A 24,924-nucleotide genomic window follows, 5' to 3' on the forward strand; every position below is an offset into this window, starting at 1 on the left:
GCCGGATTTTGAGTTTTCATTGCTACTGCACTGGCCTAGAATATGTTTGCAAAGACAGAAATAGGAGTATCAAGTTGGCCATGCTTCTATGGAAACTGTTTCCCTTTTCTACTGTCTTTGCACAGTGCTGGAAAAGCACACTTGTTTCCAGCAGAATCTCCCTACATCTGTGCCACAACTGCTCAAGTCAAAATTACTTAGTGTTCTCTCACTAACATCCCTACAAAGGGCTTTAAATTCCATAAGCTTGTAATATTAAAATTTTATAAATTCCTCTAAAAATGTGAACCTTTTGAGTATGAGCTTAAGTAGGAAGATGACAAGCATCCACTCACAAAACAATCCTGTGTTTAAATAAGGCAAACAAAATTAGGCAAATTTTTTTTAATTTTTAATTTTTTTAAATTTTTAATTTTTCTTACAAAACTAAGAAAAAACCTTATTTTAATTTTTTAAAAAAAATTTTTAATTTTTCTTACAAAACTAAGAAAAAAACCTTATTTTAAAGAAAACAACAATAGGAGCTCCCTCCTGCATAAATAGATCACCTTAAGAGATACCATTACCCACCTCCAAATAAACCAGGTACAGTAGAAGGCTCATGGCACATAAGCACAGTATTAGGATAAGCCTGAGTACCATAAAAAGAATCTGACAAGGCATACACAGGGGGAAAAAAAGAACAGGAAAAAAAGGAAAAGAGAAAAATGAGTAGGAACAGTTAAGAATAGAATGGAGTAAAAACAAAACAAAACAAAACAAAAACAGGAGAGTCCAAGCTCTTAGTGTTCTCCAAATTACAACTTTCTTAAAAAAAAACAAAACAAAACAAAACAAAAAAAACAACAAAGCACTTGTCTCCATTATGGATATATTTAAAATATATCCGCAAAATATTTTTGAAATAACCAACACTGTATTTCTTTAGAGAAATAAGAAGCAGTTGGCTTTTGTCAATATTAACATGTCTTCTGATGTCTTTGGTTAAGTAAGAAGCCTGAATGAGGTCACAGACATGGCATAGGTGGGACCACAACCCACTCTTCTTGCTTTAATATGGTCTAGCTACTTACTTAGTACAGGGAGCATCACATTATCAGATCAATATCCTCCTCTGGAAGGGTTAGAGGGTGTCTATGTAGCTATTCTGATTTTTCTGGGTTGTTCTAAATCCTAAAGAGCAGAAGCTGGCAAATTACAGCCAGTGGCCTATTTTTACAAGGCCATGTGAGCTAAAAATGGTTTTTACGTTTTTACAGCGTTTTAAAAAATGAAATACAAAAGAAGAATATACAACAGGGATTTTATGTATCTGGTAAAGCCTGAAATATTTACTATCTATCCCTTTTACACAAAAAGTTTACTGACCGCTGTTCTAGAGCAGCACTATCCGAAAGAACTCTCTAGTAACAGAAATGTTTTCTAAATCTGCTCTCTCCAATACGGGAGCCACAAGTCACATGTGCCACTGAACAACAGAAATGTGGCTAATAAAGCTAAATATGTAAAAATTTTAATTTTATTTAAGCATTTAATTTTAATTAATTAATGCAGCCAGTGGCTAATTAGACAATGTATCTCTAAGAATGACATATTTTGGGTGGTCCTTTCATGCTCTTAGTACTCTGAATAAGAAACTGTTAGAATTATTATACAACCGACTTTTCAGAAACTTTTAATGTGGATTAGAAGTCTTATTAAAAAGGCTCTTCTAAAGACAGGCATTAGCAAACTATAACTGTAGGTGTTTGTAAATAAAAATGTATTGGAGCACAGCCAAACACATGTTTATGTACTCTCTATGGTTACTTTCATGCTATAAAGACAAAGCTGGTAGCTACAACAGAGACTATGTGGCTCAAAACCCAAAAATATTTATAATCTGACCCTTTAAGAAAAAATGTGCTGATCCTTGTTCCAGACTAATATCTAATGGTTGACATGAGTGGTTTTTATTTTCCCATTCTGTACTTATTTTTACAAAAATGTAAGTACTAAGTAATAATTAAGTTTTTGCTAATGACAAAAACCTGACAGATTTTTCTTAAATATAATTTATACTTTCATTTGTACTATTTGCACTCAAAGGATGTAAATATTTAAATAAAGTCCACACTTCCATAAGGCAGTGTAGACCAAAGCTAAAGGACTCCTGCATCAAGCTTTTGTTCCTACTAGCTGGGTTTTCTTAGTTTATTAACTTTTCTGGGACTCAGGCGACCCATCCAGAAAATGATAATAATTCTCTTACCAATATGAGAGTTGAGAACTTGACCAAACATTCTCTGGAGGTCTCTGCAAGCCCTAAATCACCAATTCTATCATTTTAATCTTCAAATGCACCTACTCACCTTGGCGTATATAGCCATCAAACTTTATGGTCTTCCTCTTGCCCCAACCCACAGGCCCCAACTTAAGAAACATTAGGAAAATGAAATTTCTAGTATATTCCTTTTGTTACGGACTTTCCTTGAATGGCTTTATGTTTTTACTCTGCTTCTGTATCAATGTGAAATAGCTATGGCCTTTAGCACTTAAGGTTACTGACTTCCATTCTAACCCTCCTGGATGAATAGAAGATTGACAGCCTGAAGCACATGGACTGTTCTGACTTAAAAGATGGAAATTATTGCCCCAAAGCAAAGATATCTTTCATACTCCAAAATTAAGGCAACTAGCTTAAGATGACACAAGAAGCCATATTTACTAAATACATACTAGTGTAAATTCAGTAAGCATAAATACAAAGTTATTAGAAAACCACAAAGGATAACTCTAGTAACCCTTTATTACCAAGCAAATAAGGTACTGTATTTCACAAATTTTCTAAAGAGTAACAGAATGTGAAATTTAGTTTCAACCACTTTTTAATTTGTAATGTTTTACAATGACATGAAGGAAATACTGTAGTCAATTACTGTAATTTAGAGCTATGAGACTAGTTATATATAACTAGAGCACCTGTCTTGTAACTCTCAAATCCCCAACTATTGTTTTCTAGTCACCTCTCTTCTGCCCCGTTAGCTATATAAAACAGAATGTTCAGAACGTGGCCACGTGATCTCTTTAGGATACACAGATGACTTTATGCACGTTGCTTTAAACAAAGATTTAAACTTGCATCATCTTTAGCTGTTTCTCTGAATTGACTAAAAGACATTTCACTATCTTTTAAGGGATGTTTAGCATCTTTTTAGCAGGGTTCAAAAACATTAAGTTCAGGTTAGTAAATACTCAAAAACTTATATTTCCCTGTATTAACTCTGGAGTGAAATTTTACCTTTTTATGGATTTTTATACCATAATTAAGGGCAATTTAGTCAAGTTGTTTTTCATTTTCTACTTGTCATTTATCTCCAGGCTAACAATGAAGTGAAACCCTTAAGAATGGGACAGACAGGGGCACCTGGGTGGCTCAGTTGGTTCAGCAACTGACTCTTGATTTCACCTGAGGTCATGATCTCAGGGTTTATGAGCTGGGGCCCTGCATGGTGCTGACAGTGCAGAGCTGGCTTGGGACACACACTCTCTCGCTCTGCCCCTCCTCTGCTCACATATGCCTATGTGCTCTCTAAATACATAAATAAACTTAAAAAAACACAAAAGAATGAGACAGACAGTATGTATTTATTTGAGGCAATCTAACATTATACTATTCACAGTTTTAAAAAAATTAAGATAGCTATTAAGAGTGATTAACCACCCTCCCTCCCAAACACAAATGGAAAAAATAGAAGTATGCATAAACATGTCAGTAAGTTTTAAGAGATGTTACCCTACAACCAACTTTCCGAATTAATTAATAAAATGTGGCAAACGATGTTAGACAGCTTGAGCATCACACTAATATGATAGAGAACAAAATACAAAAAACAGCCCAACTTCAAAGGAAATTTTCTTTCCTAAAAACTTCAATTAAATAAAATTAGGGATACTAGTGTCATTTTAAAAATCTCACTACATTATTTAGTTTATTTTAAAATTTGATATTAAAATCCAAAATTATTACAGTGCCTTAAAAATAATCAATGAATACGTAAGAAAATACTTAGGCAGTATAAACATCAATTGGAAAGAAAGGTTAAATGGTACTTTACCAACAAACATTTCATGAGTAGGTGTCCTAGTAGTAAAAGTGGATACATCTGAAGAAATGGGAAGGTGAACATCACCACTACTTTTTGTGAGGAAAGGATTTAAGCTTGGAATGGCATCATCAACAGCATCTATAGTAGCAGAGAAAGGATCTGTGCAGTCCAAGTGCATTACAGCAAAATGAAGAAAGGAAGTAAATTAATTAGTATTGTAATTAGTCAAAAGATGCAAAGTGAAAAGTAGTAGCTATATTACTGTTTATTAATCTTAGTGCAAAATATCTAATCATCATCATCAAGATGGTAGAACTGCATTTAAATATTTCAAAATGAATCCTCAGAAGAAAATATTTACATGTCCAATTAACACTGGCAGCATACTGGGGCGCCTGAGTGGCTCAGTCAGTTGAGCATCCGACTTTGGCTCAGCTCATGATCTCACAGTTCGTGGGTTTGAGCCCTGCATCAGGCTCTGTGCTGGGAGCTCAGAGCCTGGAGCCTGCTTCCAATTCTGTGTGTCTCTCCCTCTCTGCCCCTCCCGTGCTCATGATCTGTCTCCATCTCTCAAAACTAAATAAATGTTAAAAAAAAAAAAAGAAAGAAAGAAAGAAAATTGCAAAAACATTTTAAAAAACCATTGGCAGCATACTAAAGATATATCTGCTTTCAAATATCAGGAAGCAAATAGTCAGATAGTTAAAAATGAGAAAAAACCAAAATGCATCTATAAAAGAGCCACCTGACCTGGTCATGTTCCCTGACCTAGGTGGGAATATATTGGCTTTCATGGCATAGCTGTTTACACAAATAACAGATATGAACAACCAATATGTGTGTGGTATTAAGTAAAATTTCAAAACAAAAAGAATCAGGGATCAGGGGGTATTTCTAACAAGTGGGAGTAACTTATGTATAGGTTCAGAGGTAGGAAACTAAAAATACAGATGAAGAAAGGTTCTTATGATTTAGAAAAAGGAAAGGAATTTTAGAAAAATGAACAGAGACAAAAGAGTGGTGTCCACTGAGTAAACTGGGAACCGCTCTCAAAGTCCAGTTAAGGATTCTAAAGCCAAATCATTAAGGCTTTGAACAATTTGCTGAAGGGGCACCTGGATGGCTCAGTTGGTTAAGCATCTGGCTCTTGATTTTGACTCAGGTCATGATCTCACAGTTCCTGGGATGGAGCCCTGCATGGGGCTCCATGATGACAGTGGAGAGCATCCTTGGGATTCTCTGTCTCCCTCTCTCTCTGCCCCTCCCCCATCTGCGTGCGCAAGCTCTCTCTCTCTTGCAGTCTCTCTCTCAAAATAAATAAACTTAAAAAATAAAAATAAAAAGATATGTTGAATAACAAAAGTATTGTTCCATATTAGAATGGTACCAAATATATATTATTTGGTATATATTATTACCTCTAAAGTTATTTTTAGAAACAGATATTTACTATACCTATACCTCATTCAAGATAATCATCATTCTAATGACTGAAAGCCACTCTTCCTACCTTAAGTAAACGGGGAGACAAAAAAATAAAAGGCAACAAAAATACTTTTAACCTGTACTTTCTCTGCTTTTAAGCAGCAGCTTATTCTTGCCTATCCTTGTCTAGTTTGTGATCTTCACTTAACAAAATAGTATACTAAGCACTTTATTTTACTCTAAGACTGTATGATAGAGTAAGACAGCAAAGATTTTAAGGACCAGCTCATTCACTATAAGCATACTTTCCCTAAAGTCAATAAATTCAAATCCTACAACTGTTGAAAAAAGGAAAATACAAAAAAAAAATCTTGAGGTCAGTGGCTTATATAGAATCTTTTTATGAAACTTTAATTTTTATATTATTTTTTTGTATTTCTGTGTAATTATTTTCTGGGAATTAAGCATTTCTACAGAACATCAATTCACACCCCAAAATAAAGTGCTACAAATGTATCAAAGTTCACTAATGTAGTATTCACACTCAAATGATCACATTTAACATCTTTCCCACCCCTCCACTCCACAATAAATGGAGCAATGGATGAAAAGAATCCAAAAAAGTAATTAATAAGCAGAAACCAGATACAAGAAATTGGTCATCATTACATTTTTATTTTAGTACAGAAAACCTATCTAACTCCTTCCTGAATAAGAAAAGAGATGCATTATTTTTAGTTGATCAATTCACTGAAAGTACTATTTTAAAATAAAGAATAGTGGCATAAAGTTTTTGAAGTACAGCATACGTTGTTGGACTCAAAACATCTCTCTAGTTTTCCATGCCTTTTGCTATGAGAGAAGTCATTCAAATAATACATTTTTCTATTACCCATCTATGGGACATGTTTGGGGAAAGTTATTAGTTATCTGCTACTCTAATGAATGATTTTTACCTAAACTTATTATCATCTTCTAAGAATATACAGAACCATCTAAGTATACCCATATTGTCAATCAAACAATAAGAAAAATCAGTTCTTAATCTACTTGACAAAACATTAGAGGTAATCTAGATGATGTTAATTTGTTAGTGGACACTATACTATCAATAATAAAAACAAATTCATTAAGATAAAAAAAAAGAAATGTTCCAGCTATCCCAACTTAAACTTCATTTACCAGACTGGAAACTACTATAAATTCTTTAAACTTTTAAAAAATAGTTTTTATTATTCATTTGAATTTAATTTTATGCTACTACATCAAAAAATAATCCGAAGTACTGAGGACTAAAATGCAAAAATTAAGAATCAACATTATTGTGTCCTAAATACTGGATACCTACATATACACAAAGACAAATGAGTTTTTCATAAAGTGTTGTGTGTTTCATGCCAGCTGACAGTAAAGCAAATTAAACTTCAGAACAGATTATTTTTTGCCTGAATTAAGTTTTGAAATCTTACTTAAAATATACATGATTGTACTGAGCTGGTAATATTGTATATTGTTAGATTTGCTGTGACACAAAGTGTTAAAGGTGATACAAACTTAAATATTCTCACAGATTAGTATTCAACACCAAGTACTCATTCAGACTCCAGACCTTTTCTTGAAAAATCAAAGGCTCATTAATAAATGCAATGAGGGGAACAGAAGAGCTTGTGTTCTCTCATGTTCATTTTTAGGTGGAATCTTAAATGCCTTTTATATAAACATGCAAACCTTACTTCCTTTTAACTCTACACTGCTAACTTATCTGTGGGAATACACATCATCTCTGTGGTGCTTAGGATAAGAACTAAGTTAATACCAAATCTGTTTGAAAAATACCAAATGTTATTAAAAACCATTTTTAGCAAATGAAAGCAAGAGAAACATAGAATAAGATTATAGAACTATCAAAAAAATCATACCTTTGTTTTGTCTAACTTTAATTTTTAAAATAAAGTAAAAAATCTTAATCCAAATGTCCTTGATATAAAAAATACACTGAATTAAGAAGTATTCGGGGTGCCCAGATGACTCAGTTGGTTACGCATCTGACTTCGGCTCAGGTCAATAGCTCATGGTTCGTGGGTTCAAGCCCCATGTCAGGATCTGTGCTGACAGCCAGCTCAGAGCCTGGAGCCTGCTTCAGATTCTGTATCTTCCTCTCTCTCTGACCCTCCCCTGCTCACACTGTCTCTCTCTCTCTCTCTCAGAAATAAAACATTAAAAAAAATTTTTTTTAAAAAGAAGTATTCAAAGTTCCTGACTTAAAACACTCTTCAGCTATCCAAGCATGCGGAAGTCCAAACTCTGAAATTATCACCAGCTCAGAAATATGAAAATCAAGACAAGATATAATTCTTAAATTAAGAGGTTCATAGTAAAAGTCACTCACTGTCCTTTCCACATATGTAATAAGCTTTTGGAAAAATAACAGTCAACTGCTATGGCCTCTGTTCCCCTGTACTTGATTTGTATTGTTAATACTTTTAACAGTCTCACTTGTACACAGAAAGCCTCATGTTAAAATATGAAGGAAATTTTGATGGAAATAATACAAAGAGAAAAATAACCTAAAACAGAACACTAAAACATGACTATGTGTATTCCAATATACTATTTTCACAGACTGCTATGAAATAATTTCTTCTGACAGGACATGAAACAATTCTTGAAATTATTCTCCCACAATAATAGTCCATCTGGCTTCATATAAGAGTTCAATAATCCCAAGCAGAAACTAATTATCTTCTCATTATTAGAATTAACTATCGAAACAAAACAACTTTACAGTTCACTTTCTTTGAAATGTCGTGATAGTTCTCACTAAGCCTACTGTAAAATTTCTCATCTATTTAGAAAAGCAACATTCAGCCTTAACTTCAGAAAAACGACATTGTTTTTTAAAGTGGGGAGGGGTAAAGCAAGTTAAAACTATTTAAATGGTCATATCAATTCTACTAAGCTTTTCTAAAACAATTCGCAATAAGCAGAAAATATGCGTGTAATTTTGCTGATTATAAAAATCTTAAAATTAGGATTTATCACTGGGATATTAAGAAACTCTTAATCTTAATCTGCTGTCTACATACCATTCAGACAAATAGTTCTAAGATATTTATTGACTTTAACTTATTTTTAGAAATTACCCCTCAGATCTTAAATTTAGCTAAATTAATCATCTAAGTTAGTTTTTTAAATCAAGTCATGGCTCACAAAATTAGTGTAGAAATCTAATGTTTTAGTGTTTCACTATTCCTGTTCCCTGCCACATCCTGAACCAAAAACTACCTGTCCAGAAAAGAAAACATCCACTCATTCAACAGCTAATATCAAGGTGTTATAGGCATTGATAATACAGCACTGAACAAACATTTAAAAACTCCTGCTTTCACGCTTTTGAGTGTCTGTAAAATAATACATATATGCAAACAAAGGCACCAAAACCAACCAAAATCATTTGAAAAAATATTATATATCTAAGCAAAACTGCTTAAAAATTGACATGGATTAGGCTCAATCCTTCAAAGATGCCAGGTCAGTGATCATGATACAGTCGGCTTAAGATCAAAGAACTACTCCAGGGCAGCAAACATTCCTATTGCTATTAGGGGAAAATTTTTTGAATACCAAAATCTTAAAAATCTGAATTAAAAGTTTTAAATACAAGTAGCATAAAGTTTGTCATAACATTCACAGTCAGAACATAATTTATTGCATGATAACACTGTATGAGTTTTACTAGAACCTTATCATATATTTACAAAGCCTGAGTTTCCTTTCTCCATTAGTCATTTTTTTTCCAGACCAAAAGCACAATAACCTTTACGCATTTTCTGATTATGTAATATTCAACACTGAAATAACGATTTCATACTTCACTATACATTGGATCCTTCCTCTTCACCTTCATTAAAACCTCACTTCATAATTTAGTTGAAGAGAAATTCCAAAATTACATTTACAAGTACATGAAAATGTCTTCAAGGAAGAAAATTACCTCATTGCCATTTTAAATATTTTTCAAGTTCACCCGTATCAAGTGTAACCAAAACTATACAAATGAGTGAAATACTACAGAATGCAGATGGGAAAGGCCTATACAACATATTAAGTAGAATTCATTAATGCTTACCTCCCCATGTACTTGCTACCTGAGAAGCAGATGGCATAGGAAGTACAGATGGGTGAAAAGTTGGCTGTTGCAAATCAAGCAGATCATTTGGTAGCTTTGATGTGCTAGGAAAATATTTTGAAAAGATTATTTATCTATGTGTCTATTTATTTATTAGGTAAAATCTTACTGTATCATTCTCTTCTGCTCCAGTAAATAAAAATATTAAAAGTAAAAAAAGGCCCCAATAATGTAAACTTCAAATGAAGGAACAGTTTCAGCACAGTAACAGTTGCACACCCTTAATATATTTAACAGCATATCTATATTTATGATAGCATATTTCTTTTTTTTTTTAATGTTTTTTTTTTATTTCTTTCTTTTTTTTTTTTAATTTTTTTTTATTTATTTCTAGGAGAGAGAGAGAGAGACAGCGTGAGCAGGGGAGGGTCAGAGAGAGAGGGAGTCACAGACTGAAGCAGGCTCCAGGCTCTGAGCTGGCAGTCAGCACAGAGCCCGACGCGGGGCTCGAACCCACGAACCGCGAGATCATGACCTAAGCGAAAGTCGGACGCTTAACCGACTAAGCCACCCAGGCGCCCCATATGATAGCATATTTCTAAGGAGGTCTGGAAAAAGTATTCAAGTGCCATGTCTTAAATTTATATAGGATTCAAATAATTATACTATACCCCTTTTGGGATGTATCAGTGACTCTCCTGGGAAAATACTGATTTCCTTACTGAAATGTACCTAAACAACACGATTCTGAAATATGAAACATCATGGCAATTTTAATCTTTTTTAAGGAAATGTATTTTCTTACTTTTAATCTTCAAAGAACTTCCATTACATTTGTAGTACTAATACCCCTAACACAGCAAATTACCTGTTAATTGTCCTGCTTCAATATCCAAACATATTAATACAGGAAAAAATTATACATGCATATATGACATAAACTTGTAACAAAGACACCACATTACACAATTATAGGGGGCATTACTTACATGATATGTACGACTTTTATGTGATTAAGGAATAACAATCAAAAAAAGATCCCAGAGGGGTACTTGGGTGGCTTAGTCGACTGAGTCGCTCTTGATTTCAGCTCAGGTCATAATCTCATGGTTAGCAGGTTCGAGTACCACATCAGGCTCTGCACTGATGGCACAGAGCCTACTTGGGATTCTCTGTCTCTCTGTCTCTCTCTCTCTGTGTCCCACCCCTCCCACCCTGCTCATGCTCTGTCTCTCAAAAATAAATAAACATTATAAAAAAGATCCCAGAGTTTCCATGAATTGAAGCATTGTGTATGCAACAACATAAATCATTTTTAACTTACACTTACTCAAAAACGAAATGTCTTTTAGATGTAAAAAATAGCTTTACAAATAAATAAAAATACAAATGCATTTAGTGCTTTAGGGGAAAAAATAGAATAAGGCAATATGCATTCTGTTACAGGCTATTAAGATTTGCCTTCAATTACAATCAAAAGGTAAAAACTGTGAGTGTATTAAGTGAAATAAAAAATAGTCACATTAGTTCTTTACCTAGAAATTTGTTTCATTCTTAAACATTCAATATCTTTTCCATTTATTTCCCCTAAGAGAGACTTCTTTCTAAGGTTCTTAAGTGGGGCTATTTCACCGGTTCAATGTTATTTTAATGGGAATTTAAAAAGGCAGCATGCCAAAAAACAAAACAAACAAGAAAAAAATAATTATAAAGTTGAAAGAAAAACAACTAAATTCAACAAAAATCTTTTAAGACTTTAGGGAACAGGTAGCAACTCAGTAAAGTTACACTGAATGATGACAGGACTCAGTAGGTGGAAGGGAAGATGTTTTAAGGAGGAGTTAAAAATAAAATACACAGAAACAACAACAAAACCAAAGATATTGTTTACGATTGTGTCCTTTAATATAGGACTGTGCTAAATCTTACACTAGCCACATGGGAGTCTGTTGGAAATGTAAAGTCTTGGGGCTTGGCTTATGCCTACTGAATCAGAAACAGCGGGGTTGAGGTTCAGAAATCTGTGGCTTCAGACTCTCTCCAGGTAATTCTGATGCTTACTAAAGAATGAGAACCAGTGACCTATACCATACCATGTCTTATGTGGAAAACAGGTCTTAAAAAAAAAAAAAGATTAAGAAGTAACAGAGCCAGGATTCAAACCAGAATCTGACTTCCAAACTTCTACTTTAAATCACTCTGAGGTAAAAGATAGGACAAATTTAAAATAAACCAATTATTTGAATTTGCCTAGAAATATTATTTCCATTGTTATGTGGCTTCAATTGTTGACATCTCAACAAGATTATTGACGTTGGTCTGGGAGGTTTCAATACCACACAAATCTGGCTTAAACTAAACTCTTACTGTATGCCAGATTACTAAATTTAACACCAGGCAATAAACAGACATGAAAGACATTTAATATCCAATGAAAGGATACTGTCAAATATATATATGTATATACACAGGTATCCATATATATAAATGAAACAAATATATACGTGTGTGTGTGTGTGTGTGTGTATACATATCCATATATGTAAATGAAACATCTGCTCACAGATAACCCACTACATTCCAATTAGTATAAATTTGTAATTTAGCCATTTTCCACTTCCTAAATATGCAACATATAAACTTTTATCACTTTATATTTAATTATATCACTACACCATTTATTAATACCAACATGTGAATTTATAAATGTAAAATCATAAATTAAACTAAATCTGAAAAACTCTACGAGAAGTCTTTAGATCTAAGTATTAAAAGGTAATCTTTACCTTCTCCACCTACCTGTTAGAAGAACTAGGGGTAGAAAATATGTCAATGGCTGGTGCAGTCATTATACCCCCTGCAGAGGTGGACACAGGAGAGGCTGCAGTTGTTAAAGAGGTATGAGGTTTCTTTGCAAGTTCTTTTAGACGCTGTTCCTGTTGACAAAGAGAACTAGCATAAAGAATCCGGAAACCAGATTTGTTTTACGGCCTCTGAAAAAAAGCACTTTCTGATTTTGTTCTGATAGCAGAAAGGTGTTCTCGGTTTCATCAGTCAGTCAATGTCAGGATGAAAAATCAGACTACTGAGTTTCACCCCCTTTGGGTAACTATGATTAAATACTGTTAGTCTATTTAGAGATTCCAGTTTCTTTCTGAATATCTGTACCCGTTTTTCCAAATAAAGAGAATGCAAACACCTACCTTTAAAGCTTTTAAACGAGCCTGTTCTTCCTCTAATGCTGCCTGCTTTTCCCTTTCATCCACTTTGGTTAGAGACAGGCCAGTGCTTGCCAGGGAAGAGACTGCGTTGGAAAGTGTTGTTGCCCTAGGAAATTGGACAAAGGTAATTTGGCTTTTTTGCAATCTGGTTATAAAATGATGCAGCAACAGTGCCATGGAATGGCACTACAATTATGAACTTACCTTATGGAGTAAAAATCAGTACTTCAGATAAAATATTCTACCCAGTAACCCACAGGATTATTAGCAATTAGCTAATTTATACAAATATTCACTGTTTTTTAAATTGTTAGACTTTTTGGGAAGGGTTCACAATAACCCTTCTTCCAACACTGCTTTTTCCAAGCCCCAAGGGAGGGAAATAATGCAATTAGAAGAGTTCACATACTCCCAAAAAAACCCTGATTGGTTTAAAATGTATTGAGTTTCTCACAGGAAATTACTCTGCTAACTTACAGCCTAGGTTTTGGCAGTACTACTACAGGAAGATGAAAACATTAGTGCCAGAAATATATAATGTGTATCTAGATAGGTTTCCCTTATAGTAACACCCAAATATGTCATTCCCAGAGGACCACAAGGTTCCTTCATAGGGAAGATCTATTTCATCAGTCCATCTGGCACCTCTTTTCCAAACATATTACACATGCACAATGCATCATTACAGCAAGTCACCTCCTTTCCCTTATGTCACACTATAAACTCTAACAACATATATTCCCAAATGTCAATTCTAGGCAATATAAACAATTGTAGTAAAGAGTTCTAACCTGAGGAATTACTATTAGTCTTGAGCTTCACTCATTTTCCTTTTATCACACACCAAACATCATTAATTTATACTCACACACAGCACACAAGTGGCAAACTATTTAAATTTTACATAAAATCAATTTTACATAAAATCAACTCCGAAAACAAGGGAAGAGTAATACAGTTGTGATAGAAATGCAAGAAACCCAACAAATTTTATGATTAAAAAAAAGTATGACTTTAAATCAATGTACCTCAACTACTTGGCCATATTAACTCATTTCGTATATAAGTGAGCCATATAATCTGGCTTATGCTTCTAAAAACCTACTAGAAAATTCAAAGAACGAATTTGGAATGAAAAAGAATTAAAATCCAGTGAAAACATTTTCCTTTAAAAATTACTTAAATTTTGTTGTCACAAAGTTCTGAAACAATCAAAAAATGTAAAGAAAAGGAAGGCTCTCATTACATTTTACACAAATTTTTTTTTCATGCCATTAAAAGGAAATCTTCATAAAGAAACATAAGGATTGTACTCAAGCCACACTACCCAACATAAAACTCATGTTACAAAGTCATTATGATATGAACTGTGCTATTTTCAGTTTGTTAGGTTTTAGTCTTGGAAATCAGCTCAAAGCCCAACACACTGATTAAAATGTCAAATATCTACCCCATGAAATGGCATCCGGGAAAGATAATGAATTTTGATGTCAGATATCCTAGATTTGAGTCCCAGAATTACTATTGTGTACTTCACTGGGATACAGTGAGGGTTAATTAAATTTGTAAAAAGCCATCTTATAAGTACAAGACACCACATGAATCAATGAATTATCGTCTTTAAGAGAAATATTGACACTGTGAATACACTTGTAATCCAAGTACTCAGTGTTCTCATCTTAAGAGATGCTAACATCAAGGGGCAACTGGGTGGCTCAGTCAGTTAAGCATCTGACTCCTGGTTTCAGTTCAGGTCATGATCTCATGCTTTGTGAGATCAAGCCCTGTGTCAGGCTCTGTGCTGACAATGTGGAGTCTGCTTGGATTCTCTCTCTGCCTCTCTCTGCACCTCCCCTGCATGCTCTCTTGCTCTCTCTCAAAATAAATAATAAACATTAAAAAAAAGAAAGAAATGCTGACTTCTACTGAAGATCAGGAACTATTCCAAGAATTTACATGTATTATTCTATTTAATCCTTGGTAACAGCTCTATTAGGTAGATGCCATTAAACCCAATCTATGATTAAATCGAGACAAGGCAAAGTTAAATGCCTTGGAACTTTTAAAAGTTAGATTCATCAACTCTCTCAGAAACATCACTCCTGTTCTTTGTTCTATTAAGAATAATGTACCTGCTTGCAGCTGTAGAATCTTTGATTTTCTTTCCTTCCAAGGAAGCTAAATGTTGTTCCAAAGCATCAAGAAGACTGCTGGGGGCCTAAAATTGTGCAAATATTAAGATTTTCATGATAAACAGGCCATTGGTCAAAATAAATTAAGTATTACCTAACATATGAGAAGAAAAAAAAATAGGTATATTCCTCATGAACTATTTAATAGTGGAGTTTTATTTTTATTATGCTCTTCTTATAAGGGATATTAATAAACATAAAAATAAAAACTGAGACTACGTAAACATGAAATATTAAAAAGTTCTTACAAGTACTTTCATTAAATATATTAAGTTATTTGAGTTTTAAATAAAAACATACTCTTGTAAAAGCTAGACATATGGTTGGGCACGTTTCTGGTATTTTAGTAGGTACTTATTGAGTAAATGAAAGTGTGCAAAGATTATTTTTCAATAGTTACTGATAAATGAAAAACAGACCAGCATCAAGAAAACACAAATCAAAATCATGGTGAGAAAATTTCTTACCCACTAGAATGGCTAAAGTTAAAAAGATTAGCAACATAAAATGTTGGTGAAGATATGGAACAACTGGAACTCTCATACAATGCTGGTCAAAATTCATCCACCTTAAAGGATCTGAATGTTTTTATTAAGTTAAATACACATCTAGCTTAACTACTCAATCTCATTCCTAATTATTTATCCAAGGGACATAAAAGCCTATCTCTGTAAGAAAAGACTTGTCAAAGAATGTTTTAAGTAGCTATGCTATTAGAAATCAAAACAGTGATTTCTGGAGGGGACTAGGGAGTAACCAGAAGGGGACCTGAGAATTGCACTGATGGAACTGTTTTAAATATTGAATAGTATGCTGATAACACAAATGTTAATTATCAAACTTCACTGAAATGGATACTTCATTCAATTTTGTTTTAAAAAGAAAGACTGGGGGCGCCTGAGTGGCTTAGTCGGTTAAGCGTTCGACTTTCGCTTAGGTCATGATCTCGCGGTTCGTGGGTTCGGGCCCCGTGTCGGGCTCTGTGCTGACTGCCAGCTCAGAGCCTGGAGCCTGTTTCAGTCTGTGACTCCCTCTCTCTCTGACCCTCCCCTGCTCACACTGTCTCTCTCTCTCCTAGAAATAAATAAAACATTAAAAAAAAAAAAATTTAAAAAATAAATAAATAAATAAAAAGAAAGACTGGCCTTTAAAAACTATGTATCAAATCTCAATATGAAGAGCTAGTTACTTTCAAAAGGAAACCTTTTCAGTGAGTTGAAAAGGAATTGATCATTATCTTTAAGGGAAACAAATGCATCAGTGGCCATTTACTTGCCACAAATATTCTTTAGGATTTGAGATAAAGAATTATTAGATTACAGGGGGATCTAAATCTCTGTACCAATTATGACTTCAACAATTTCCTTCATTCTGTATTTTCCCTCTACATGTAAAACCTTAGTAGAAGAAAGACACAGTAAGGCTGAAAATATTAGATTATAATATTAGCTTCTATGGTGAACTGAGGACACATGTGCACCATTCCCTAATCTCAACAAAATGCCTGCTAAGACTCCCAAAGACACTAGTATTATCTCCATTTTACAAATAAACAACCTGAGACTGTGAAAATTAAATAACTTGCCCAAGATCGTTTATCTGATACATAGCAGGAGCCAACAAAGGGTCTAGGGTATATATGACCTGAATGTCTAGATATTATGTACTATGCTATCAAATCATTAATTAAAACTGGGCATTTGATGGGGTGCCTCGGTGGATCAGTCAGTTAAACGTCCAACTTTGGCTCAGGTCACGATCTCCTGGCTCGCGGTTCAAGCCCTTCGTCAGAACTTGTGCTGACAGCTCAGAGACTGGAGCCTGCTTCAGATTCTCTATCTCCCCCTTGCTCTGCCCCCTCCCCAAAATAAACATCTTTTAAAAATTAAAAAAACAAAGCAATACATATAGCAGACAGTGAAATGATATTATAACCATACACTTACCTGTGAAAGGTCTGGTATATCACCTCTGTCAATTCCAACTTGCTGTAAAAAGAATCAGCATTGTATTTAATAAACAAAATTATAATAAACAAAAATTTAGAAAATGACATTATGGCTAGTATCACGAACAATATTCTAGATCAACTTCTTTAAACTCAGAAGAATAGTTAATCTCCAGAGGTATCATTCACTATTTCCAAGGGCTTAGATGTTATTTAAATGGTTTTAAAAGTTGTAAAAGGAGAAGAACCAGAGTTGGAAATCCAATAAGGCTATCTACATCTTCTGAGCACCTAATATTTAAGCTACCTTGTCACAATCTAAAAAATTCCATCATTTTGATGTGTCATTATGACAAAAACACTACAGCAGGAATGAGAAAGGCTGACCAGAAACGGGTTTCCTGGGACATAAAAAGAAGGAACAAACTTTAGGATAATGACTGTCTTTCTCCACAAAGTATGCTTTTCCTATCAATCACCACAGATAACAATTTTTAAAAACGATGTTCATGCAAGTAGGCCAGGTTTTATGCAAATGCCAAGTGATCTTCCAACCAGATGTTAACTATCTACACAAACCAATTCTATGATACTTTCATGATGTTCAGGCATTAGGCAATTTCCAGCAAAAGGGATAAAAACCATTCCTACTTTTTTAGTGACCAAATTAAAAAACTACTTTCCCTCCCTGTGGTTAAGTTTCATTTTCTAATCCTCCTGTCTTCCTTTTCACAACCCTTCAAGAGCCAGTCCCAGAATGATATCAGAAAATCTGACAAAATAATCCATACTAATATCTTAATAGCTAATCACTGACTGACACACGAGTCCCCTCCAAACACAGTTGAAAAGGTTACTTGTACCTTTACTCAAAGGACTAAGGTCTCATCATGAAATTGCAACCCAAAGACAGCCTCATGAAAGAATATTTTATTTCTCAGATCATATGGAGTTAATGGTCTATTTCATCTCAGACTAGAATAACTAGAGGTAAATAAAGGCTTAAAAATTAAGTCAGTAACTATAACTATCAAATGCAAAGAACATAAGAGGCCAAAAGGAAAAGTCAACAAATTAATAAAACATTTAAAGAATTTACTGAAAACATAGCATAAACACTACCTTTTTCTTGTTTTAGTATATGACCCTAAAGAAATGGAAAAAAACATTGATTTCTTGAGAGATACTTTAAATCCAATATAAACTTCAGTAGATTTCATAGAATAGCTAACATAAAGCTCTTTTCTTCATAAGGTCTCATGATGCTGTTCTATTTCATCTGCTAGAGAATAAAATATCACTATGGTAACAGAGCTAGAATCACCAACTTGCTAGTTTCAGATTAACTACTTTGATAATAATTGATAAATTATAGTCATCTTCCAGAATTATCTTAAGGATAGAGGAAGGGAAAACAAGCAAAAACACTTTGAGAGTTGCCTCTGTGCAAGCAAGATGACGCCTTCTATGACCATTTCAGAAAATTATGTTTAAACAGATTTATAAAATTAGATTGTCCTATATAACCTGCATTCATGGTTTTCATAATCAATGATAAATTGAATAAGTCAATAAGAAAATGAAAAAATACACTAAATTCACTTCTTAAGGGGAACAAAACATCGTGAATCATGTGATTCTAGTTTCAAGTCTCACTGGAGGAAAAAGACTTGTACTCACACTGAAAATTCTCTACCATATAATAGGATAAATATGTTAAAATATTACATGGCTAATGCCAAACACAAAAATCTATTGCACCACTCTTTGCCACCTACCTGATTTTACAAAGAAATAAACAATTTAAAAATAGATTGCCTTTCAATATTCAATACTGAATTAAATATATAAGGTATGTCTTATATTACCATATCATATTCATACCACAATGAAGAACTCAATACAATATATGGATATGACTGAATATGTACTTTATTATATTTAAGATGTATCTTTCATTTGGATGACTTCTTTCTTTAAAATCTATACTTAATGACAAAAAATAGCAAGTTAAGAGACCTACTCAATCTAAGGACAATTTACCTCTGCAACTTTGAGAAACTCTGAGATTCTTGTCATCCTAGTTAGGAACTTCTTATAGATGTCGAGACCTTCTTTGCACTGGTTCTTTTTCATATCAAAATATTTTTCTGCCAAAGGTAAATGTAAAAATACTTTTATTCACATCAAAAGAGAGCATTCAAAAATGAGAAAAATTAAGTAATAGCCTCAAAGAGATTATATAGGTGTCTCAGAGAACACACTCACCGTATAGGAAAAACATCAGCTTTAAATTAGCTGAGATATTTAAATCAAATTAATACAGAGATGCTATTATATTAAAAAGAGAAAAATCCTTGGACTTCACTCATACTACTAGTTTGTTCTATGGTATTTCTTCTTCACAATTCCCTATTTTTGTTAACACATTATACTTTTCCCCATTCCAAATATTCTTACTAATAACATATTAACATATCCTACTTCTAAGTACTTACTGATAATATATTAACATATTAATAAATACAGCAACTTTACCATGTCCAAAGGTCACCTGGAAAGCATATTTAAACTTATTACATATAGAGCAATAAAGAGCTTAATTTATAACTAATCATAGGGTGACTGACTCCCAAAACTATGTAGAAAACCTTCAATTTTATTACTTGTGAAAAAAAGAAGCTCAATTTCCCTATCTTCACAGATTAAAGCAACCCTAAATAAGTTTGTGAATAAGCCTATAAAAAGCAAATTTATTATTATTTTTAAGTGGGGAGGGGAGGGGAGGGAAAACAAACACACTGGAGTGAACACATTTGACATCTGAGACTTGATACTTAGGCACTCTTTGCAGACTATTACTCATGTTACTCATCTACTCCAACCAAATCCCATAGAAAATAATGATCATTTCCAGGCAAAATTAAGTGCATTCTATACTGAATACATACATTCCTAAAGTACCTCAAAAGCAAAAGACATCCTAAAAAATAAATGTTTAATCCATTTAATAATTATCAATTTTAAAATTAGGCTTAGAAAAAATATTAATTTTATAATTAAAATTCTTTATGGAATAAATTGTGAGGAAGTAAGATTCCTCTGGGAGAGAAAAAATTCCAAATTAATTTTAAAGGTATCTTTGTATTTCTAAAAATAATAAAACTGACAAAAAAAACACAAAGATATGGGGCGCCTGGGTGGCTTAGTCAGTTAAGCGTCCGACTTTCGCTTAGGTCATGATCTCGCGGTTCGTGGGTTCGAGCCCCACATCAGGCTCTGTGCTGACTGCCAGCTCAGAGCCTGGAGCCTGTTTCAGTCTGTGACTCCCTCTCTCTCTGACCCTCCCCGGCTCACGCTGTCTCTCTCTCTCCTAGAAATAAATAAAACATTAAAAAAAAAATTTAAAAAAAAACAAAAACACAAAGATATATCTAAAAAACAAAGTTCATCCAGCTGAACAGTCTAGTTGTAAAAATAAATACTTAATTTCTTAGCATGCATGATCAGAAATAAAAATCTTGTCTCCAAATAAACTGTTAGAATCAATGAATAGCCCAAGGAGTGGTTAGGCAGTTCTAAGTAACAACTCAGACAATATTATTTATCCATATGACACAAGATAAAAAAAATAAAATGTTACTAAGCTACAATAATATTTACCCAGCAGGTTAATAATTCCTTCATTGTATGCTGCAAACAGTCTAATAGCATCTTTGAACAGGAGCATGAAGGCAGCATTTATTACCCCGTTTGTAAGTTCATTGCTATTAACCTGGAGAAAGTTTTGAAAAAAAAAAAAAAGATGAGCTAATCTTATGTTTTAAATGACAGTAACATTCTTCAAATTAAAATACAGTAAATTCAAATTTTTAGGTATATTCAAATATTTAGAGAAAAAGACATTTATTACTTACAAAGTTATAGCCAAATAATGGAAAAATGTGTCAGAGTTCAGATTTATGTAAAAGCTACAAAACTTCTGTAACATTCAATTTAATTCAGAAATAAATCTTAAAGAAAAAAAATACCCTCTAACTTTCAATATTCCTAGGCAATCATCACCAAGACATCAAGCAAAGCTAGGCAGAACAAATGTTTTTTTTTTTTTATAAGCCTTTTCCCACTATTATAAACAAAGTTACCTTCAAAATAGTTATATTTCTATTTCATATGGTTAACTGGGAGAATTAAATGATACACTGATTGTAAAGAGTTTAGCACAGTACCTTACACATAAAGAACCAATATTATTAATGAATATGCTGTAAAAAAAAAAAAAAAACCAGCACCAATTTATCTATCAAGAATACTAGAAATACCTTTAGTTTCATCTCAAGAAATGAATAAAAAAGATAAACCAATTAACTTAACATTCTTTTTTTAGAAAACACAAATTACTACATGACAATTAACTTGTTTTTAGGTATAGAAAAACATAAGCACAAAGTTGAATGGTAAACAACAAACTGGTCAATACTTGTAAAATACTTAACAAGGTTGATTTCAACTCTAGAGAATCCTAATAAAGCAAATGACACACAATTCACAAATACTTACAGTTAATAACGTGAAAAGACCTTCACTTATCAAGTAAATTAAAATATAAAAATCAAATTAAATCACTAAACTATCCTTTCTTGAGCACCAGAATAGTAGGTACCAAAATAATCAAAACCAAGCTATTATTCAATGCCAACAAGGACAAAGAAAAACAGGTACCTGTTGACAAGTGACCAGGCTTAAGCCTTCTGTAATGTAAGTTGGCAATACTTATTAAAAACTTTAATTATGTCCTTTGATCCACCAAATTCTTTTTCTAGGCATTAAATGTATAGAATTAGGTTTATAAATATGTAATACACACATTAACATGCACAGTATTTAGTGTGTCCCCCATCTGTTTTTTCCCCAATTCATTTTCTGAATTTAAAAAATCAGAAAAAAAAACTAATCTCTGTCAGTAGGAAGATTGTTACGTACAGTGAAGGAAAACATACACCACAAGGACACATAATTTTTTTTTTTTTTTTTTTTTACAAATAGTTTATTGTCAAATTGGTTAGAGGACACATAATTTTATAAAGTATTTACACTGTAGTAAGAGAAAAGAGTTTCATGGTTGAAACCTCTAATTAAAACCAAAATGAACTTTAGTAGTTACATCAATCCCTTATCTCTAAAAATATTTTATTATTTCAACCATAAAAAATGTAAAAATCATTCTTAACTCATAAGACACCCAAAAACAGGCAGCAGTCTATAGTTTGATCATCTGTCCTAAATGGAAGCATCTACAGAATTCATTCATTGACTGTTTCCTGAACACACACACTCTATGTGCCACATACCTCTGGACGGTGGGGACACAGCGGAGAAAAAGCAGACCTGGTCCCTGCCCTCAAGAAGTTTAAAGACTACCAATTAATAGCACAAATTTTTATAAAAGTCTATTTCAGCATGAAATTGTCATTGTCATTCACTAACTCGCACTTATAAGCTCTAAAATAAAATGTCTAAAGATAGATGCCTCCAAAAAGAACAGACTTGAAAATGCTAATACTTAACATATTACAAACAAACGACAAAGCTGGCAACCTCGTTTTAAATAATGAACATTAAACAAAAATTCCAGGGAACACAATGTTTTTTGACAACTATATATATATATATAAAAGCAAATTGTTGTAAATTGATTTGAACTTCATTGTATTTGTTAAGAACTGTCATACTCTTGAGTCCTACAATATAGACAAAAGTGAAATATTAAGTTGGTTATTCATAAAGAAAATCTTCATACATTTTTGAAATCTAAAAACCTTTATGAAAATATATTTTCAGGTGAATTATTTCACCTCTCCCTCACTTTCTTTAGCTTGTATACTCTATAATTCTAGAACTAGAAAAACACTACCAAAGAAATCAGAGTAAATCTTTAAAAATCATATAAATACCAAGTAATCTGATTTGGGACCACATTTATAGAAAATCTTTAGCCAAATAGGGTATTAGTGTGAAAAAACTAGAGTCCATCAAAACTTGAGAATAAACTCTAGGACCAATTATAATAATATGTATTTTTTAAACTTAAAAATTTTTAAAGCATTTGTGCAATCAACTTACATTAAAATCAAGAAGGGCATCCATCTGATTTTGAATAATTGGTACAGTTTTAAGGAGTTTTTCTGTGTTCATTGTTCTCATCACACCATCAGCCCTGTTTCAGAAAAAAAGGAAAAGCACTGAATTTGTTATTAAATCTACATTTTAAGCTCTCATCTGATTCTCTATTTAATAAAGAAAGAACAAGTTGCTACGAAACATCATATGTTTTTAAGTCATTACTGAACCCGAAACTTCAAGCAAAAGTCATACAGAAGAAACAAAAACAGGAAATACTGTATGTCCAACATCAAGGGGCTAAAGAAAAGGTAAAAATATGAGAAATAAAAGCTTACATTACAGAGTCAGGTTTATTGAGTATTTTTCACATCTGTGAGGAAATCATCTGATCCTCACACCACTCATATGTAAAGGGCAGTTCTACAGTTTTTAAAAGAGAGAAGAGAAGAGAAGAGAAGAGAAGAGAAGAGAAGAGAAGAGAAGAGAAGAGAAGAGAAGGGAAGAGAAGAGAGAAAGAAAGAAAAATCATTTGCCTCAAATCACTAAACGGGACATGAAGCCAGCAACTAAACTCAAGTCTTGGTAAGCACTACTTTATTTAAGGTATTTTATTCATGACTCAAACAGCAATGACTTGTAAGCTAGAATATTATAACTAAAACTGTTTTATTACAAAATAAAGTTAAATTTTACCAAATCATTTTAATCCAGCCATTAAAATATGTGATACTTAAGAGGAATGGTTTTTAATAAAATATTCTGTTAAAATTCCCAAAAAAGATTTCTTTAAATATTTATTGCTTTAGGGGCACCTGGGTGGCTCAGTTCGTTAAGCATCTAACTTCAGCTCAGGTCATGATCTCATGCCTCATGAGTTCTACCCCACCGATAGGCTCTGCGTTGATAGCCCAGAGCCTGGAGCCTGCTTTAGATTCTGTGTCTCTCTCTTTCTCTGCCTCTTTCCTGTCAGCACTCTCTCTCTCTCTCTCAAAAATAAGACATTGTTTAAAATTTAAAAAATAATAGTAAATAAAGATTTACAGCTTTGGGTATTTCTAAAAATAGATACAAAAAATATTAGCAGTACCAATCTACTAGAATTTTACAACAGTGGTACCAAAAACACTAGATAAGAGGTACCTGTGGCTAAAGTACAGTGAAAATCAGGTTCCATGGCTTGATGTATGTTTTTCAAATGCTTGCAAAACTCCTATAGACAGACTTTTTCCATTTTGCAGATGACAAAGTTCTAGGATCAGTGAGATCATATGATGGTCTAAGGTCAGAGAACTACTAGGTGGTAGGGTCATTATGTAAACCCTAATGTAGGCTCTAAAACAGTGCTTTTAATAACACTTTGTGAGAATAAAACTCACTTTTGAAAAATGTATAGGTTTCCCCAATTTACAAATGACTTACACTTACCTATAAACAGCCACTCTACTCTGAGCTACTACCCTTTCAATCACAACCCCAGATACCAGAAAAACATTTAGGCTATGAAAATCAACAACAGACAAAGACAAAATTGAGTTTAAAGAACAAACAATGGACGGCCTTAGGTAGGCAACTGTTACCAGCCTTAGTCCAACAACTCTCCCCAGTAAGTGTTAACCCATAGATGCCTGTTTCCCCTCAAGTACTGTATTCCACTGGTTGCTACCAGCTGCTGTAGTTTGGGATGAGGACATCACGTGATCTTAACAACAATTTTTTTACCTTTCATACACCTCACTCTGATTTGATCAGTTTCCTTTTAGTTCTCCCTCCTCTCCTTGCTGAAGTCATTTTTGACCTG

General features: G+C 33.2%; 1 protein-coding gene across 9 annotated transcripts in view; it reads right to left on the reverse strand.

The window, feature by feature from the left end:
* The window catches only part of PICALM (phosphatidylinositol binding clathrin assembly protein), a 105,601-nt gene that overhangs the window by 29,698 nt on the left and 50,979 nt on the right, over nt 1-24,924 (reverse strand). For 5 of the 9 annotated variants that reach the window (XM_039217035.1, XM_039217034.1, XM_039217033.1 and 2 more), the window contains exons 5-13: nt 23,127-23,220; nt 20,667-20,778; nt 19,047-19,153; nt 17,002-17,043; nt 14,996-15,081; nt 12,846-12,969; nt 12,442-12,578; nt 9,643-9,746; nt 4,098-4,247 (exon numbers count right to left, since the gene is read on the reverse strand). In XM_039217035.1, coding sequence (XP_039072966.1) covers nt 4,098-4,247; nt 9,643-9,746; nt 12,442-12,578; nt 12,846-12,969; nt 14,996-15,081; nt 17,002-17,043; nt 19,047-19,153; nt 20,667-20,778; nt 23,127-23,220 — 956 coding nt within the window. The remainder of the gene's footprint in view (nt 1-4,097; nt 4,248-9,642; nt 9,747-12,441; nt 12,579-12,845; nt 12,970-14,995; nt 15,082-17,001; nt 17,044-19,046; nt 19,154-20,666; nt 20,779-23,126; nt 23,221-24,924) is intronic. The other 4 variants (XM_039217039.1, XM_039217038.1, XM_039217037.1 and 1 more) reach the window with 1 other exon arrangement.

The sequence above is a fragment of the Hyaena hyaena genome, unplaced genomic scaffold (assembly GCF_003009895.1).
Source record: "Hyaena hyaena isolate Hyena2069 unplaced genomic scaffold, ASM300989v1 scaffold_667, whole genome shotgun sequence".
NCBI lineage: Eukaryota > Metazoa > Chordata > Mammalia > Carnivora > Hyaenidae > Hyaena > Hyaena hyaena.